The sequence below is a fragment of the Buteo buteo genome, chromosome 9 (genome assembly GCF_964188355.1).
Source record: "Buteo buteo chromosome 9, bButBut1.hap1.1, whole genome shotgun sequence".
Lineage (NCBI taxonomy): Eukaryota > Metazoa > Chordata > Aves > Accipitriformes > Accipitridae > Buteo > Buteo buteo.
This window is the reverse complement of record NC_134179.1, coordinates 2,512,858-2,531,551: the sequence shown is the minus strand read 5'-3', so window position 1 is coordinate 2,531,551 and position 18,694 is coordinate 2,512,858. Positions and strand designations below refer to the sequence as shown.

The 18,694-nt window shown below is 47.3% G+C and overlaps 1 protein-coding gene across 15 annotated transcripts in view; it reads right to left on the bottom strand.

The window, feature by feature from the left end:
* The window catches only part of SNX19 (sorting nexin 19), a 133,388-nt gene that overhangs the window by 77,990 nt on the left and 36,704 nt on the right, over positions 1-18,694 (bottom strand). For 5 of the 15 annotated variants that reach the window (XR_012651478.1, XR_012651477.1, XR_012651493.1 and 2 more), the window contains 2 exons: positions 15,495-15,587; positions 12,609-12,707 (listed from right to left, as the gene is read on the bottom strand). Coding sequence is in view for 2 of the 15 variants with exons in the window: in XM_075034872.1 (XP_074890973.1) it covers positions 12,629-12,707 (79 nt within the window). In the remaining 13 variants the exon portion in view is untranslated. Of the gene's footprint in view, positions 1-5,691; positions 5,772-7,609; positions 7,849-8,045; positions 8,063-8,701; positions 8,879-12,608; positions 12,708-14,049; positions 14,070-15,494; positions 15,588-16,943; positions 17,167-18,694 lie in introns of those variants that run through there. The other 10 variants (XR_012651489.1, XR_012651490.1, XR_012651486.1 and 7 more) reach the window with 8 other exon arrangements.

Genomic DNA, 18,694 nt, shown 5'->3' with positions numbered 1-18,694 from the left:
AGTTGAGAAATTTTTTTGGAGTTGAATATGTTCCTTAAGCTTGCAGGCTGGATGTAAAAAGAGTACAAAGTTTATTCAATTTAAAGCCAACTGAGGCCTTACAAAAACCTCAGCCTTCCTATCCCTGTACAAGGACTACCAAAACAGTTACAGAAACCCTGATGCAAGCCAGGAAATTGTGGGGTAAGGCAGGCAAGTGATCCTTGAGTCGCTGCGTGCTGTGGAAAGGCACAAACACATGAGTGAAGGGAAAGGAGCAGCCATCACAGGAATTTCCCCGGTGTGAAGTGCAGAACATCATCACTCCCTGCTCTGGATTTCCTTGGCTCAACGCTTCCACTACCGAGAAGCCCACTGGCTTCTAATTAGTTTTGTCTTCAGTGCAACATCAACATGACATTCATAAAGACTTCATTTATTTGAAACCAAATCCATAAACTGAAGCGCAAGCATGCATACCAGAGATGTTTCCAGGTACACACCAAAAGATGTGCCTCTGACACTCAGAAATGGCAGTGAGAGCCAGAACAGAACAATATCCTACCGGTAAGGGACTAGTAAATTCATTACACATCATGAAGGCTTTGGGTTCTTGCCCAAGGGTAAGAAGAGAAATGTGGGGAAAAAAAGTAAAGTTGCTGTTCATGTCATCTTCCGGAATGAAGCAACGGGTGATGAACAGCCAAACTACCTAACGCTTTTGGGTCTGGTATTACACAAAGGATGGGCTTCATCTCCAGCAACATCTGTGCCCTGCCTGAGGCTTAGCAGCCCCCGTCCTCCCTCACCCCTTCCTGGGAGGTCAGCTACGGTGTGACCTTTATGAAAAGGCCAGTTTTCCAACCCAGGAGCCAAAAAACCTTCAGCCACGACCCTGTCATCTTCCCCTTGATTTACGCCTGCACAGGAGTCCCCAACAGCTCCAGGTGGAGCAGTGGCAAGTCGGGGAGAAAAGCCATTCTTCACTCTAAAATCATGAGCACACAGCAACGCACATCAGGTATCACCCCCACTCTGCCAAACAGCTGGGCTACCCTGGGCATCTCAGGGACAGATAGAGGGTCTGTGAACAATTTCAAAATCCCCCTGATGGTCATTGCTGAGCCTATATGACTTCATCTCAGTTACTGTTATGTTTTTTAGAGTCAAGAATAACATTAATTTTCCATATCTTGTGGTTTTTGGAGGGTGTGAATAAATTCTCTTGCTGTGAGTTATTTAGGTATCAGTAAACCCAACCCAGCAGCGGTGAGGCCATTGAGCAATACAGAAGGCCCATGACGGACATGTGGCAGGCAACGACTCACCAGTATGACACATCATGAGGTCCTAAGTGTCAAGTCAGAACCATCAAGAAGAATTGCAGATACTTCCTATGGTCATGATAGGTCCACTCAGATAAGTTACCCAAATTCAAAACTTGTGAAAAATGAATTTACCTTCCTTTTCTATGTTTGGTTTCCTACCTTATACACATGCGCGAATACAAAATGCCAAAAGACAGCAAACTTGTGCCCTTTCGGACTGCCAGGAATCAAGTAAGCCCCCAAATCCTTCAGAAAAAATAGCCTGTTGGCTTATCAACAAGAAAAGCTAAGCCATTGTGATCTCCCACCACCGTGTTGTCTCTTCCTAAAGACGTATCTCAGCAGGAGCTTTGAACTGAAGTGTCATTTGGTCCAATGGCCTCTGAAAATTAAGCACAGCTCAGAAGGACTTACAGCTAGTGTCTCACACCCTTATTTGCCTGATGTTGCCCATGTTGCCTGCTGGAACTACAGAGCAGCTAAAAGCTAGGACTACCTGTTCGGCCATGTCAATCAGAGGACAACAAAGCACACTCTGGAAAGCCAAGAATCAAAGCTGCTTTTGGTCTCAGGTTTTATTCAGCTCATCTCTACGTTTATAACTCCACTTGCACATATTTTCACCAACTGATCCTTGTGAATTCTCAGGGTTGGAAGAAGCAGGGAGGGCAAAATGAATCATGCCAAGACCTGAATGCTTCCTGAAGGCAAACTCATACCCATGGTGGTTAAGGCCACTTTCCTCCCTCAGCTCTGAGTTTCCCTTCCTTCCTCCAAAAAGACTTGTTTTTTTTAATGTGTTCTCCTCAACTAAGCTAAAGCCCACAAAAAAACACATGGAAAGCCTCCATTTTACTCAATGGATTTTTGAATCCAGCTCAAGAGGAACAAGCCTCCTACATGAACAAGTGCAGGAAGAACAGGAGGAGAAGGAGAGACCTCATTTAAGACTATACAAGGGGAAATTGCAAAAAATTACCTAAACCTTTAGGAACATATTTATATTTTGATTTCATGTAATATTACTTCCTGGTTTCCAGCACATATTCCCTGGGCGTCCCCTATCAAATATCAGGCAGTATTAAATCACTGATCCCCGATCCCCGTAGCTCTCAGAAAAACATCTGTACTAATTTGTTGGTTTTCCTTAACATGAGGGCCAGATGAACTCCTCCAGGGCTCAGCCAAGTGAGATCGCTGACAGATGCAGAATAGAAGTGCAAAGATTTTTCCTTTATTAAAAATAAGGTTCCACACTCCAAGCCCTGAGCTTGTCATTTGCCAGAGTGATGAAATGACACGCGGCAACCTTGATCCAACACTGTTGTGGATACAAAAACAGGGTTCTTACCTAATGCTAGTCCACTAGCAAATGATTTCTGACAGCATATCCAGCTTGGCATGGGCCAACAAGGTGAGGGGTCTGGCAACTGGATACAGCCCTTTTTTACTAGGGGTCTCCAAAATGTCTCAAAGGCATATAGTTATTTAAGTTCACTGACCTGTGAAGGCAGCAAATCTGGCACCCTGCTCACCACTTGCAGGACCCCGACTCCATTTCTGACAAAATTTGCTACAGCAGTTCAACACCAAGCTGCCTTCTTAGCAGGGGCAGCAGACGTGAAGGTAAGCCAGCTCTTTGTCCTTGCTGCTCACGACAAGGCACCTCAGTCCAAATCACCAGCAAAGGCCTTCGCTGGAATAAACCGCAAACCCCCGGAGGGATGCCGGCTAGCACCATCTTTGGTGGGCAATCCCTGACACCTTCCAACTCTTTCTTTCTATGCACATACAGTAAGTCAAATGCATGCTAAAGGTGTACCAGGTAGTTTGCAGAAGCAAGCAGTCAGGAATTAAGAGGGGCAAGCCGCAGTTTGCTCCGATCACCTTAGCCATGATGTTTCGCATCAACGGCCTCATGCACCTCAGCAAGCATTTATTAGCAATCACGCACACGTTCATCTCAGCTACTTCAATTTTCAACCACCACAATAAGCAGATCTAGCCATATTCCTATTTTGCAGATGAAGCAGTGATCCTCTTCTACTTTTGCCCTGGTGTGCAGAAGGCACTGTACTCCAAAAACCAGTTAACTGCAACTCGGTTGAAAGACCAGCCTTCCCTTGAAACAAAGGGTAATTTTCATAAGAAAAGCTCCCTTCCAAGTTCAGAAGAGTCCCAAGGGAAGGTGCTGTCTGCACACAAGTAACCGTATGAAACTTCATGAAACCTCCCCCTCTGGTGGGCTTTGTGATATGGATGCTTCTCTTCTGCAGAAGAGCTTGTACACTTCATACAGGATGCTGAAGAGGTATCGGAAGCTGCCCTTGCATTAATAGGAATATTAATTTAAGTGCTAGCTAGCTGCCAGGGAAAGACCTACTTGCATGTATAACCTCAGGCGTGTGTTTAGCCCCAGAAGACTCACCACAAAACTTGTCAGCGCCACGTATCTCTGCACAGGAATGACTTGCACCCCTTTGCCGATGCTGGTCGTTCATGGTGGGCATTCCCCCCTTCAGGAAATTCTCTCCGGTGATGACCCAGTCAAAATGCAGGAAAAAACCCCACAAAAACAGAACCCTTCACCAGAAGCCTGAGGATGAATCCCAGCCAGGGGCATTGGTCAGCCCATTGACAGGCTGTATCTGCTTTCAATAAACTTTTATAGCCTGTCAATGTGCTGAATCCTACGCAATAAAATTTGTGTCATAAAAAAAGTCTTGCAGTGCCAGTGTCTCTTTCTTCCCTCTTTTTAATTTGAGGACAGCTGGGAGGGACTGATTCAGGGGCCAAGTTTGTAAGCTATTTTTTTTGGGAAAAAAAAACCCACCACTTAAAATTACAATGGGAATTTTCAGAGCCTCCTTCTGGGGAGAGAAGCCATTTTCAAAAGTGACTTCATTTCCAGGGCTGGCTTACCTCCCAGTATTTGAACAAGCAAGGAAAGAAACGTTCAGAAAGTAGATAGGTTTCAAGTTTGCCTTGATTGGTTTCAAGTTTATCAGTCATAAACCAGCCTTTAAAGTTCCAGGCAAATTCTAGGATGGTTTAGCTTATCAGGCTGCCAGTCCTGAACTTCAGCTCACTGACCAGAAGAGATGATCCTGCACAGCATTGCCTTCAGTAGACATCTTAATGCATAAACCTGGCACAAAGAACCTGAAAACCCTCGGCTGGCAAATCTGTAGATTTAATCCTGCAAGCCTTCTGCATGAACTTTTACAAGGGGCCAAGGTCTGAAACCCTTGGTTTGCATCCCTTCCCTGGGATGCGCTTTTGTGGCAGTCGTTAAGGGCCATATTTAGCCAGTTTAAATCCCTTTCAAGTCCCTGTGCCTAGTGAAATGGGGAGCAAGGGACATTTAAGAACAATTCAGAGACCCCAGTAAAGCACCAACTGAGACACAGGGACCAAGGAGCCTTTAAGGGCAGCTTGCAGTCTCTTTATTCCCTACCTTTAAGATGCAGATAACATTGTTTTCTTAACGAGCATGTTAGGAAGATAAATATGCTGCCGGTGGTTAACAGGCTCCATAGCTCTCAGGATATGCGGATATGCAGCCCAATTCCCAGTCCCACTGATGGCTGTTTAGGGCAGTTCTCACCCCAGCTGATAGTTGTTTGTAATGCCTGGTTATCAGGCAGAGTTCTCCCTGGGAGAAGCAGGGCTTTGATAAAGCTCCTGCGAAAAGTTAAGAGTAAGCAGGAGGAATTTTCCCTGCTCGAATTGTTTGGACTGTCAGTCACCCCTAGCTTTGCTACGAGTAATACATGAGCCTAGGAGAGAGCTGTAAATACCATGTCCCAGCATGTGTCTAAGGGAGAGGGATTCACGCATGTAGGGTGCAAACAGCTGGAGCTATAGACAGCTGTTCTCCACCACAGCACATTGACTGATGGGGTCTCTCACTGAGATGTCAGCTTTCGCTAGTGTTTTAGGAAAGATAAGTCGCTAATGACCGCTGTTTAAATGATTCTTGGCAGGAAGAAAAACACAGAGGTCCTTTATGAAGAGTTGTTCTTTATCTGTCAGAATAGCAGCGCCAGTTAATTTTTTTTTCTTTTTTTTTTTTTTTTTTTCCATGCTACATGTTGTCTCTGGGGTGGGTTGGGGGATGCACGTGGGGGAAGAACGGCTTTCCAAGCCTTCAAGACTAGATGTTAATGTCTAAGACTTGATGGACTGCCTGCTAGGGTCCCCCGGCTCTATCTTCTAATATCACCTTTTCAATTTTTAAGCACTTCTGTTTCTGGTGAAAGCTGGGGGATTGACAGCCATCAGTTTGAACAGCCACAGGAGAGGCGAGGAAAGCTGCTCTGCTCTGACACAGAGGGACCAGCTCAGACTGACAACACTGCGATCCATCCCAGGCGGATGATTTATACTGATGGGTGGCCTCTGGTCAGACTGGTTTCCCACAGGATCCCAAGCAGCAGCTCCTTGGAGAGTTCTGCTAGCAACCTGGCTGGCCAGAAAACAAGTAATCAATACCTATTCTCCAGGTGATATCACAAGAAAAAAAGCAAAGACAACAAGCCATACCCTGATGATAGAAAACTTACTCTAAACTCGCATGACTTCAGAAGTCACTCAGTTTTGCCTTCCTATTTATTTACCCTGTATGTCTCATACCGCTTTGGACTTCAGCCTCCACAGTGCACAAGCTTTTGCATGGCAGCAAAACCCAGCTGCATGCTTCTTGATCCAAAATAAGTATACATAAGGTGGTAGTATTTGCCAGATCCCTTCATGAGGAGCAGGGGAGGTTCCTATGAGACTGGTGGCATAGTCACAGTGAAAGGGCACTGTCTAACTGCAAGGGGCAGAGCAGGTTCTGGGGAATCTGGGTCCGATCCCCTCCTGTGTGACCTCAAAAAGGTCATGCTTTTCCTCCTCAGCCTCCCCATCTGCACAGAGATGGATAGCCAGACTGCCCTACCAAGTGGTGAGAATTAACTAGTGCCTGTAAAGCACGTTGAGAGACTCAGATGACAGGTACTATATAACTGCAAACTCTATTATATCATTCCACCATCCTCTTTGCCAAAAATCTGCCTTTGCAGAAAAGATCCAGACATCAAGTACGTTATTAAGTGAAGATGTCTGACAGTAGTTCAGCTACGTAGAGATGTTAAATAGTAATAATAATGAAACAATACTCAGCATTTGAGGATGCTGTACATCTTCAAAGCACTTCACCAAAACATTAACTGATTATACCCAAAATAAATTGCTCACAGATGTTTGAGATCCATGAGGTATTCAAAAGAAAAGGATGGAACATCATCCATCCTGGATCATACAGGGGATGCACGTGCTATAGAGTAATCAAGAGCTCAAAGGAAATAACTTGCAGGGAGTTCAGCTTTTAGTGCTCCTCTGTACACCTCAAAGCACGGTTTATTGTTAGAAAAAGAAGCACAGAGGCCTGAGCTCCCTCCTGTTGACTGCAGAAGAAAGTTGTGACAGAGCCAAAGTCTTATTCAAAGTTCAATGTCATACCATTAAAACTCCTATTTCAACTTAATCTTAGCAGAAAAAGCTGCATGCCAGACAGCTTAAGGCATCTATGGTGTTTATAGCCACAACCAAAGGAACATAATTTGGCCCTCTTGTAGTAAACACAGCAAGCTCGTCCAGCAACCTCTTTTGCACTCATCTGTCTTAATTTAAGCACGGACCTCACTACTGCAATCCCACATTATGTTGCAGAATTAAGACTACCTCCCCCCAATCAGTTAACATCCATAGCTTATAAAAGCATCATGCCCCTCTCCTCTGCCCACCTCTCCCACTCCCAAAGCAAGCAGCTGCAAAAAAACCAATTTCAGGTCCATAACAAAAAGCTTGTTGCTGTAACTGTCTGGTCACACACATGCACTCAAAAGAGCACCAGGGCGCTTGCATCTAAATAAACCCAGGAGAACTATTATTTCCACACACAATTATTGGCTAGCTTTCCAACACTGGAGCTAGTTCCTGGCCTGTTCCCTGCCAGAGCACAGCATCTGCCTAGGCAGATGCCTGGAAAGACACGAGCAGGGACCTGGCATCTGCAATAACCATTAAGGTATAAAAGGTTGTTTGTTCACAGAGCTGCAGACTCGCTCATTTACAGCGCACGGCTGAACACTGCCATGGCCCTGCTGTTTGCCACTGACCCACTTTGTGGTTTGCCTACATTCTCTCACAGTCCCTAAGGGCAGAGCTCAGAAGAAAACAAGCCCCGAGAAGCCCAAAACCAATCACCAATTTAACACCACTTTACCACAGCATTAGGCCTGGCCTGTTTAGTCTGTCCCTTCCAAAAGCAAGGCAGCCAGCTCCATGCAGCATGAACACCTGATCCCTCATCATCTCACAGCAGGAGTGCAGCACATCAGGGCAGATGTGCTGTAGCACAGCAGTAGAGAAAGCGTGGAGCGTGGTCCAGGTCCAGGGTGGAGCGCACACAGAGCATCATCCTCGATAACACCGTCAGCAACCAGCACAAATCAAAACCGAGAGGTCCAGCAGAACGTCATTTTGGGGGATGAGGCTAGCAAAGGACAGAAGAGCAGTGTCACCGTGGAAAGAGCAGGCAAGAGACAGGTCAGGAATAACACACTCCTGCCAGCACCACACAGGCCCGAGCCAGGAGCTTTCCAGGTGCCAATGGCTAAGATAAAGGCAGAGCAGCCAACCTTGTGTCTGCACAGGATTCCAGCACGCTGCCAGGAGCTTATATCAGATATTGGGGAAGTCGAGGCTTGCTAGGAAAGGGCAACAGCAGAGTGATAGTGAAGACACATTGACACAGCCTGCATCTAGAGGAAAGAAAAGCAGCCTCTCGTTTTCTTTAGTATTAAAGCTTACAGCATGCAGAGTCTCACAGGAGTTTTGGGTTCAGCCTTTTCTACCATTTGCACGCTGCGTACTGGAGATCATCCTGCCACACATCATCAACATCTCCAAAGAATCCCAAGGTGACTGCATTTAAAATGAAACCTCCAGTACCCTCCAGGAAAGCCAACGCGCCCTCAGTAATGGAGACAGCAACCTATTTAAAGATGAGCTATTTAAAAGCAGTAGCCTGTGGTACTTTGCCAAACTCTTTTCACTCAAGGAGAGCACCATAACACATTTCTCTGGTTTGCCCCCAGTTCACAATACTCCAACTCAGAAGCGGTGGGGGGGTTTCTTTTGCAAACCACATTGTAGTGGGGGGTCACTAGGTTTATTGAGTGCTTTAGGCTCTACAAGACGGGAATCACGCTCTTACACTGTGCTACAACTTAACTGGGTTTATATATATTATTTTAAAGAAACTGTTCAAACACAAGCTGCACGCCACACCGGCTTGAGATACACACTTGAGGACACAAGCATGGAATAGGGGCTGAAAAGCTCACCTCTGCCTTGTGCACAGTTGAAATATCCTCATAACATCACACAGCACACCAGCTTGAGATATTAGGTATGGTCTGATATCAAGGAACAGTGCTGCACTGGACTTAAGGACGCTGCAAGAGGCACTGTGGATGTTGGTCAAAAGAAACGTCTTTTGATGCGGCTCTGTCATTTAGGATCTGTAGCATAAAACATAAGGGATGCTGTCAGCAGGTTACATTGCTGAAGTCTGAAAGTACAGCTTGAAAAAGTATCTCTGTGTGGGGCATCAGAGTGGAAAGAGCCAAGACCTGCTGCAAATCAGCACTGGAGTGCATTGGCAGAGCTACACACGAGTTCCCAGGGCAGGTGTGAGCCACGTCCAGAGCAGAGCACTGCAGTGATGGGGCAGACACTGGCTGATTTTAGGATTTTAGGTGCTTCTTGTGGCCATCCCTCAGCCCAAGTGCTGTAGGAGGGTCTGTGCACCCGCACGGTCACGGGAGGAGAAATGTGGAAGGGCAAAGCACACACAGCACCTGCTCAGGCTGTGCCTGGATCCACTCAACACTGTCAGCCTCTCACTCGGAAAAAAAGCCACCGCAAATACAGTTTCTCCCATCCAAGGCTCTCTCCTTCCCCCTCTGAGCTCATTCATGGCTCAGGCTCCAGGACAGCTGCCGGGTTGCCAAGTCCCCCCAGCTCACTGAAGCACAGAGCAACACGATCAGGATGATAGCTGGGCCAGCTGTTAGAAATCACTGCAGGACTCAAAACAACTAAAGACCAAGCAGGGGAAAAAATAAACCAGCAGAAAGCCCCTCGCTCCTTTTCCTTTGCCTGGACATTGTGGTCTCATTGTTACCACCATTCTTAAATCGCCAAGTGAGCCCTGGCCAAAATGACAGCTCATTAAGAATATTTTAAAAATAAGCTGGGTGGGGACTAAGGAGCCCAGGGAACAGGGACCAGGCAGTGGATTTTTTCACACCTAAGTGATTGTTTTGAATGCAGCTCAGGTCAACAGAAGTGACCTTGATCCTGACTGGGACCAGTGCCAGTGGACTCCAGTGTGAAGTCCCCCCCCTCCAGGCATCAGCAGAGCCACACTGAAGTTCATGGTACTGCAAGAAGGCGAGCTGTCTGCCTGCACGACCTGCTGGTACAGGAGGGCTCATATACATTTCTATATAGGCTCTGCTTGTAAGAGTTGCCCAACTCAGCCATCTGCAACCTTAAAGCCCTCTCTACAAAACAGCTCTTTCTAACTACAGGGAGGTACCATCTTCTGCAACAAAATCCCAACTCATTTGAAAACACCATTTTGTTTAAATTAGAGCACATTAAAGCAGGCAACAATGCCCCTGTCTATGTTTATGGGATGCATGTTGTCTTCCCATGGTGACTTGCACAGTAGGCTACCAAATGTCCTCAACTGACACTAAACATGAGCAAAAGGACATGGAGAGGACGGAGAAGAGCAGGATGTCTGCTCCCTGAACAAGTAGCAACCAGGAACAACAGAAACTCAACAGATCGGTAAGGAAGATGAGAATTTGAGACACAAATATGCACAGAACCCCCACTGACAGCAGTTGGGCTGCAACTCTGGCTTGTTCTCCCCAAGAGAACAAGGGCAGGGGAGGTAGCTGACCAAAAACGTTCATGCCAGCGCCCAAGTACCAGGTCCTGCCTGGGATGCCCCTCACCAAGGGGGAGCAGGGCAGAGGTCTGTCCCTGCACATCAGGTTGGAATGGGGCTTAAATGCCAAAACCACTGGTGATGGTGACAGAGGACTGCGTGGAAAGCTGAGGAAGAACAGCAGCACTCAGGCACTTAAGAACATAGTATTTTCTCAACATATCACCTTATTGCTGCTCCACAGCCTTCAAGGCAGATCTTCCCAGCCCCTCTGTTTTCAGCAGGCAGGATGGGGGCTTGCAGCTGATTTCAATTTGAAGCCATCACCAGGGGATAACGTTATTGTTCCACACCCCCTCTGCTCTCTGGCTGGCAGGGGCTGTCTCAGTGGCAGTGCTAGGCCACCCTCCCTTTATACCCCACTGCTTGCAGAGGGCCCAAGCCAAGACACAGAAGCCTGGGAATCTCCCTCAAGATTTTAGGTGCCACTCTGCCTCTGGGGTGGGAAGGAGGCCAGGCTGACATGTCACTCTGCACCATCATCACCAGCCCCACAGGTGCCCAGATATATCCTGAGCATCAGGTCTTTTAAGAAGTATCTTCACACCTCCTTCATGCTGTGCTAGCTCCATAGAAATAGCAGAGCCCCAGTCTGTCAGCTCTATTTAGCTTTGCTGCAAGCACATCTGATGAAGCAAAGCCAGAGGTCATGCTCCCCATTACAAAGCTGGAAATAAGGTTGCAAGAAAAAAAAAAACCACCCAGAGCAGACACAGTTCTAGGCTGTGCCTGTCATCAAGATGCCTCCTGAGCTGTTTCCACCGTCATCTCCCTAACGCACAGCAGTGTTTCTGTGCAGAGTGCTTCTCCAGCACTTGAACCCTCCCCATCTTTACTCGGCTCTTCAGGGCAGCATATTAACCCTGGTGTGTGGCCATCCAAAACACCCTGCCCCTCTTGGCTGCAAGTTAAGCACAGTGTTTCATGGGGGAGAGGAAGAGGACGGTACCTCTGCTGTTCAAGAGACTTTTGGCTCTTCAGAAGGAGCAATCATTGCACATACATTTCAGCAAACCCATGGGCTCCCACATCCTCTCAGCACTTTAAGAAACAGCTGACTAGTTAGTTATTAGAGAGTCTGGTCCAGATGAACTCCTCCCTTCCTGTCCTCTGCCTTCCAGAAAGCTGGTCTCTCCCTTTGGAGAAGTCTCTCACCTACAGCAAAGGCTCTGGCTAGAAAGCCCAAGGGTTTGTCATTTTTGGTGAGTACAGGAGCCACTACAACCTCTGCTGCGATTGCTTTTCTTCACCAAGCCTGCAGCAGAAGCATCCTGACAGCTTGCTACCCTCTTTTCAGCCCCAGCTCCCTGCACCACTTCTTCCCACACCACAAGCTCGCCCCCACTGTCTCCAGGTGCATAAAACAAGAATGTTTCTGCCTAATTACTGCTCCTGGGCAACTGGCTTCTTTCTCTTCCATTCCTTCATCCTCTGAGGCTTTGCTGCATGCACAGAAGACAGGACAGAGGTACAGGCTGCTGCAGCCCAGGGTGCCCTGTGGGACAGTAATTGCAGAATGAAGTAAGGCAGAAGGAAGTGGGTGCTCTAGGATGAAGGGAAGGACAGCTGTGGCTGTTCCCAGGATCTGGAGCAAGTTAACTGATAAAAACCAGAGTTGGACCTGAAGGAAAGCCGGGCATTCACAGCCAAGAAAGCCAAACTGCTTTGGAAGAAGCCCTGACCTTTGTTGCACAATCTCCAAGCGAGGCACTCGCTGTACTCGGAGAGCAAGAGGCAAACTAGGGATAAGCAAATGCACACCCCCTCACTCAGTCTCGCACAGCCCAAAACACAGCTCAGCACAGGCCTCCAGCTTCCCACCTACCAAAAAACACAGCCTCCAAAAGCCAGCACTGCAGCTTATCCTGTGCAGCTGCCCCTAGAGAACTCAGTGTAAGAAGCAGCAAGATTTCAGTCTCCCTCAGGGCTCAGAAAAGTCAAAGGCACACACCATCCTGTACAGCCAGTTTCTGTAACTCTCTGTGCTCGACAGCCTTTGAAACCTCAGGGGAGAGTCAGCAGCAACAAGGACCTCAAGCATTCTTTCCAAAACAACATTAAATATACAACCGACTGCTAGGTAAATAAAATCTGCAAAGCCTTTAGTTTGAAGCTTCACAACATTCCGCAACACAATCTTGTGCTTCTCTGGACGCTTGCAGTGGACAATTCATTAAAAGAGAACTCTGGTTGGTTCGCACCATCCCACAAATTCACCCAAATCCTACCTTATTATGCAAGCAGCAACTCAGATCCAGCCAGGACTTTCTCTGCTGCACCAAGCTGCCACGTGGTAGCTCAGGACACTCTGACTGTTAAAGAAAGACCTAGAAACAGGGAAAAAGAAAGGCATAAGTCCTCAGAAAAATCGGAGTATAACATGCTTACATCCTCCTTGCTACTCCTCAAGTCTTTAATCTCCTATGTCACTGCAAGCTTCTTACCACAAAGAAAATATCAAACACACCAAGAGAGCTGCCCCTCTCATCCCTTTGACTCAACTGAGCCTGATTTATATAAACTCCCTGCCCTCACACCCCTGCGAGGACAGGTTAATTGGAGCCACAAGGTTAACTGCCTTCTCTTCTATAGGTGGGATAGTTTACTTTCTTAGCTTTCTTCCTCTTTCTTGTTTCTCCAACAGTCACAGGTGGCACAGGGAACTGCCTTTTAGATGCACTTTAAAGTCTCTGTGGCTGACTGATACTGGAAGACTTGGGAAGTCCTGTATTTTTCCACTTTATCTAAAAAGCTTCATAAGGCTTAGAAAAAGCATGGGGAATTACTGTGGAAGCAACCTTATCTGAGTCAGGGTTGTGCACCTGGAAGCACATACCTAAACCATCTGTACAACACATATACGTTATGCTTCCCTTCTTGTATGTGCTAACACATCCACAAAATTACAAGTTCATTTTAAACAAAAATCACTGACGTGCACTTCCAGCTGCAGCAGTGGGATATAAACAAAGCCTGCGTGTATACACACACGCATATGTACGCACACACACACAAAATACACGTGCACACCCTTGTGTGCAAATTATCTGTCTTCCGTTTGTATTTGGCTTGGCTGCACAGCCTGCTCTCCGTGGGCTCGGCCAGTAGATATCCAGGCTAAGATAAACACCAGACAGCTGCTGGGAGCCAGAGATATTTTGGTGATTAACAGCTGTGTGGGGCTATACAACAGAGCCCCCCCCCCCGACCTCCACGATCCCTCCAGAACAGGCTGTTTCATTTCAGATTTCTGTTTGTCAAGTGAAGGCTGGAAGCGATCAGAAGAGATTCACTGCAATATGCGCAGGTGGGAAACCTGGCAAGGAGAAGCCGTTGCCCAAAATCCAATCCTTTCCCTGGCACGCTGGCCGTGGCAGCCTGTGTTGGCTTTGCCCAGTGCCTCTTGAGCAGCACTTGTAGCTGCAACTGCAAAAATGTTATTGCTTATTTCGAGGCTTCTTGAATCCATGAAGGAATAACAAAAAACTTACAGTGAAGCCCGTTCTCCTGGCATTTATGGTTTATCATAACCAAATATTTAAGAAGAAGGTCTTGCAAGTGTTTCACTTCGGGCTTTTTGCAAATGGGCTCTTCTATTCCAGTACAGGCATGCAGCAAGTGACAGTCTTGTCCTGGAGAGGAGAAGCTGGGAAAGGGAGATAGGCCTGGGCTTTGGAATAAGAATGGGGCTGATACACAGGGAAGACAAAATAAATATTATTACCCCTTCATACCAAGATGGAACAGGATGCATAAATGACTGTAGCTGATAATTTCCAAAGAGCACAAGGAAATTCCCAGTCTGACTTCCCCAGTTAGAAAGGGGAGCCGCAGCCACAGCAGGACTGCTGAATGGAAATCCATCCTGAGCAGCAGCAATCTAGGATGCCTTACACACAACTGCGAAGCCGAAGACGTTCTGACAGAGGAAAGGGGCGAAAAGTGGGAAGTTGCTCACAATGCAACTACAAAAACAAAGTCTAGGGATTAGTTAATAATGTGTGGTCTGAGACAACAAACACATCTCCCATAAAGACCCCAGTTCAAATAAACTGGTGCTGTTGTCATTAAAACCCACCATCTGCATGTCTGTTTTCCACTGGGTCTAGTGTGAAATTTAAAGGGACCACTGCTTGGAGAAATAGTCCCCCAACATCATCCTTTGGGGCACTTCAAAATCCAGATGTGGCTGAAAGACATCGTGACTTGGACTCATCCCTGCATAACATTTGTACTGAAGCTAAATGTATATAGCGGCAAATCCTTAAGCTTTTACTCAGAAAGCCTAAGTTGAAGGCAACGGCTTCTTGTCTTCAAAATGATGAAGCCCGCAGACCCTAAAAAGCCAGCAAATGTAGGTGTGTGGAAAGATGGCTGGTTACACCCAAGGCGACTGCATGCCTCATGGAGCTCTCCACCTCCTTTCCCTCTTCGCTCCCACCTCCTTCCCTGCAGTGCAATAGGTAAAGCCCTGGACCTGAGAAACCAGGTCTAGTACTAAAGCCCTCCGAGCTCAGTGGGGGAGTGGAGACCTCCCTGGCTCTGGTCAGGTCACCCTTTCATGCCTGATTGCAGCTCATCAAGGCCCAAAGTCTAATAATGAAACAACCGAGGCCGAGAGCTCCCTCTGACAGCTTAACTGATGGTTGTAATTAGGGACTAGCCCACACAGCTTTTCATTAGTGCGCCACACAGCACAAGACTTATTATGACTGTTGTGGAGAGACTGTGCTTCACGTCCAGGAAAAAGGCATCAAGGCCCCAACCTTCAGGGAAAAGGGGAACAGAAAGGCTCGGTGCAAATAGGGAGCTCTCTGTGCTCTTATGGATTCGTAAATGGCCACCAGTGTGCATTTTCAGTGCAAAGCGAAGTTTCATTTACATGGAGTTTGCATTCTGGGTACATCCAAGCACATTTATATTTCACTGCACGTGGCATATTCATCATTTTCTAAACTTATGCAGCACCCTGATTATTCCCCAGATGTTGGTGACTGCAGACAGTCTCCTGAGTCTCTGCTTCTTCTGTCCAGACAATCTAAATAGACCTAGATGAGCCTGACCATCTCTTGCCTTAGTCCACGGGTCACTGCTTTTGGCTATGATTCACTTACCAGCCTTCTCTGAGTACTGGCTAAGATCTCCTGACGCAGTTGTGGTGATGCTGGGTAGCTGGGGTGTCTATATCACTTCCTCTGTTTTGCTTCCTGAAAAATTAAAAATATTTTCTTACATAGCAAGAGACTAACCATACTAAGAAATATGCTCATTTTCTAGACGACAGGTAGAACAGAGTCCTCTGGGGTCCCTACTTTCTTCCTCCCTTCTGTCTTTCCAAGCAGAACCTGCTTCTCTCTCCTACACTGCAAACAAGACTTTGGTTTTTGTCAGTTTGATTCCACAGCTTCGAGTTTCTTACTCCTGGGCAAGGTCTGCTCTTCTGTTTTATAGAAGAACTTGTGATTGTAAATGGCAAAGTGAAGGAAAAGGAAGTAAACTGGTTATTGTGCCAGAATCAATCCTGGCACTCCTCCCATTTCTATTTTCTCTTACATTATAAAGCTGGAAGAAATCAGAGGTGAGCAGTACACTGGTAAACTGATGAAAGGGAAGCAGAATCGGCACTCTTGTCCCTTGCACTGGTATAAAAAGGTGTAGTCCCATGCAGGCAACAGTTCGCCTGAATTACAAGTGGTGGGGAAGGAGAATAGATTCAGAGTGTTTATTAGCAGTCATAACCTTAATCAAATAACACTCAAGGATATGTAAAGAAATCTGTTCCACTGCAGCCTCCCAAGCCAAATAAAGGAGTAAATGGGACTTCTATCAAAAATCCCTTTTAAAACTCATGCATGTTGGGTTCTAAAAAAAATATCCCAATTTCTTGGGGAACCGCCAAAGCTCCGGAGGAGCCGCCCTAGATCAGACCAGTGGCCCACCACGCCAAGCATTCAGCCTCCTGCTGTAACCAGCTCCAACACACTGGAGAAAGGTGATGCCCCACGATGAACCTGGCTGCTTGGGCAACTGTGTCCACGTGTGGAAGGAAGGGGATGCTCTCCCCGAAGCATCGGCCCTACAGGCATCTCCCAGCTCAAAGATCTTGATCTAACCATTTCACTTTGCATAGCAGGAGCCTGATTCGCTCCCTCTCCCCCATCCATGGGACTGCTTTAGTCGACGTTTACATATTATGTAGAATTACATGGGCGGGGGTGGGGGGTGAAGAAAAGAAACAGACTCTGTGTAATAGAGGTGCATGTAAATAATCACTGGCCTAATCCCCTTTGACAATGAAAGATATCCAACCAGAAAATGTTCACGTCTGTAACTCAACCTGAAATTTAAGCACAAGGAAGTCGTGTCAAAAGGGGACTTGGGTTCCCATAAAAGCCTCTCTACTTCCAGACCCTGGGCCCCCTAGCCAAAAAAACAGAGCAAACTTCCAGACATAACATCTGAGAAGTGCAGGCCTCACAAAGGGACTTGCTAACCTCTGCCGGAGAGACAACCACCAGGAAAACAAGCAGAGCGAAGGAAGCCTTCAAGCCTAGATGAAGTACCTGCCACGGAAGAGAGGCACGCTTTCCATCAGAGATCTAGCAGGCTGTGGTACATTATCCCACAGGGCTGGCGAAAGCCCTCTCAGGGGAGTCATTCAAAACCAGACTGGACAAAGCCCTGGAGAAGATTCGTGGCTGGTGTCTGTTCTCCTCTGCTCTTGTGCAACAAGCCTGAAGTTGATGCGTGACAGAAGACTCTAGCTCCGTGTAGGAAGAGGAGCCCCTGGGCAATGAGAGGTGGATTAAATAACCTAATTGTGCTTTCAAGTCTCTTGCTCGACTACTTCTATCCCACTAAGGATACACAGGTCCTACATGTGTGAGGTCCGCCAGCATTGCATGGGCAGGACTGAAAAAATCCTCCTGAAAGAAGCAGGCATCAGCTGGGGAGTGGAGGGCACCTCCAACGGAGCAGGCGCGCATCTCTGTGTGAGGATGCACGAGGTTAATGCCTCCTTTGCAGTCAATGATGATATTAAAGAAGAGAAGCAACAAGACCCCAGTTTTGGGCTACTTTTAAGAGTAAAGGGCCAGGTCAGGACCTGGCTTCTGGTTTTTCACAAAGGGAGAGAAACCCTAAGATGGTATCATCTTTTCCACGGCTAGCAGCTAGTCTGCTATATTCCCTTCCTCCACAAACCCTGCCTTGCCTGCCTGCACCTCAGCAGCTTCTCATGGACTGCCAGAGCATCACGCTGCCAGAAACTCTGATCATCTTCTTCCAGCCATGAAGCGCCCAAGGGGGCACTTGCCAAGGGTGGATCAGAGTCCACCCTTGCAACAATGTCCCGTGCTCCATCAGAAAGAGCCCTTACAGGGACAAGAGCCTGTTATTGCTCTAGAGGAATCCCAAACTTAAAAAAGAAGAGCTGTCTCCATAGCACACACAGAAATCTCCTCCAGCCTGGTTAAGCCATGTGACTAGGGACTGGCTGGGGATACGTGAACACCGTAACTCAACAATCAGGCCTGTTCAAGAGCAGATAACTCGCTCGTCTTGGTTTCTGCCATTCTCTAGAATTGCATGGCCCCCTTTTAGCTCAAAACCCCTACCAAAGGCACGGTGAACCACTGGCATGTCAGCTTGTGCTCCCATTGCCTCCACGTCCCTAACAGGTCCTGCCTGCGCTTGCCTGCCATCCGTAACGCTTGCATGCTGCACCCTCTGCCTGCACAGAAAGCAGTGACACCCTGAGGAAAGAAATATTAAGAGGAAAGTGTTGGGAAAACAGGCAGCAGGCTGCAGACAGCAAAGCTGCTCAATTGCAGGACTTCACGGTTTCCCCTCTTGCCGTGAATGGTGCTGGCTGCATTTCGTCTTTCTTTACCCAGAGCCTCCAGACACAAGACTCCACTGGTATTAAATTCCCACCGTGTGCGACAGTATCCCTCCCCTGGTACACTGGGGAGTTTCTCTTTGCTGGTTGGGAATTTTCCGATGAGATGGTTTCTCATCGGAAAATGCCGATACACTGAAATCAAAGCCCTTTGTGGGAATGTACCAGTTTCAGGGAATCTTTCATGGGAAAATTTCCTTCAAACCCAGGCTGGAGCTTTCCGCCTGAAAAGTGTGAGCAAGGGTGCTCCGCATCCAACATCCCCATCACCTGGCAGAGCTGGTGGCCCCCCCAGGACGGGGACACTAACACCCCTAACACCCCTCTCTGTATTTTCTTCTCCCCATCTCCTCACTCCTAGGACCTCTCACCATGAGGTTTGTGTCTCTGCAAAGTCATGAGACTTATTTTACC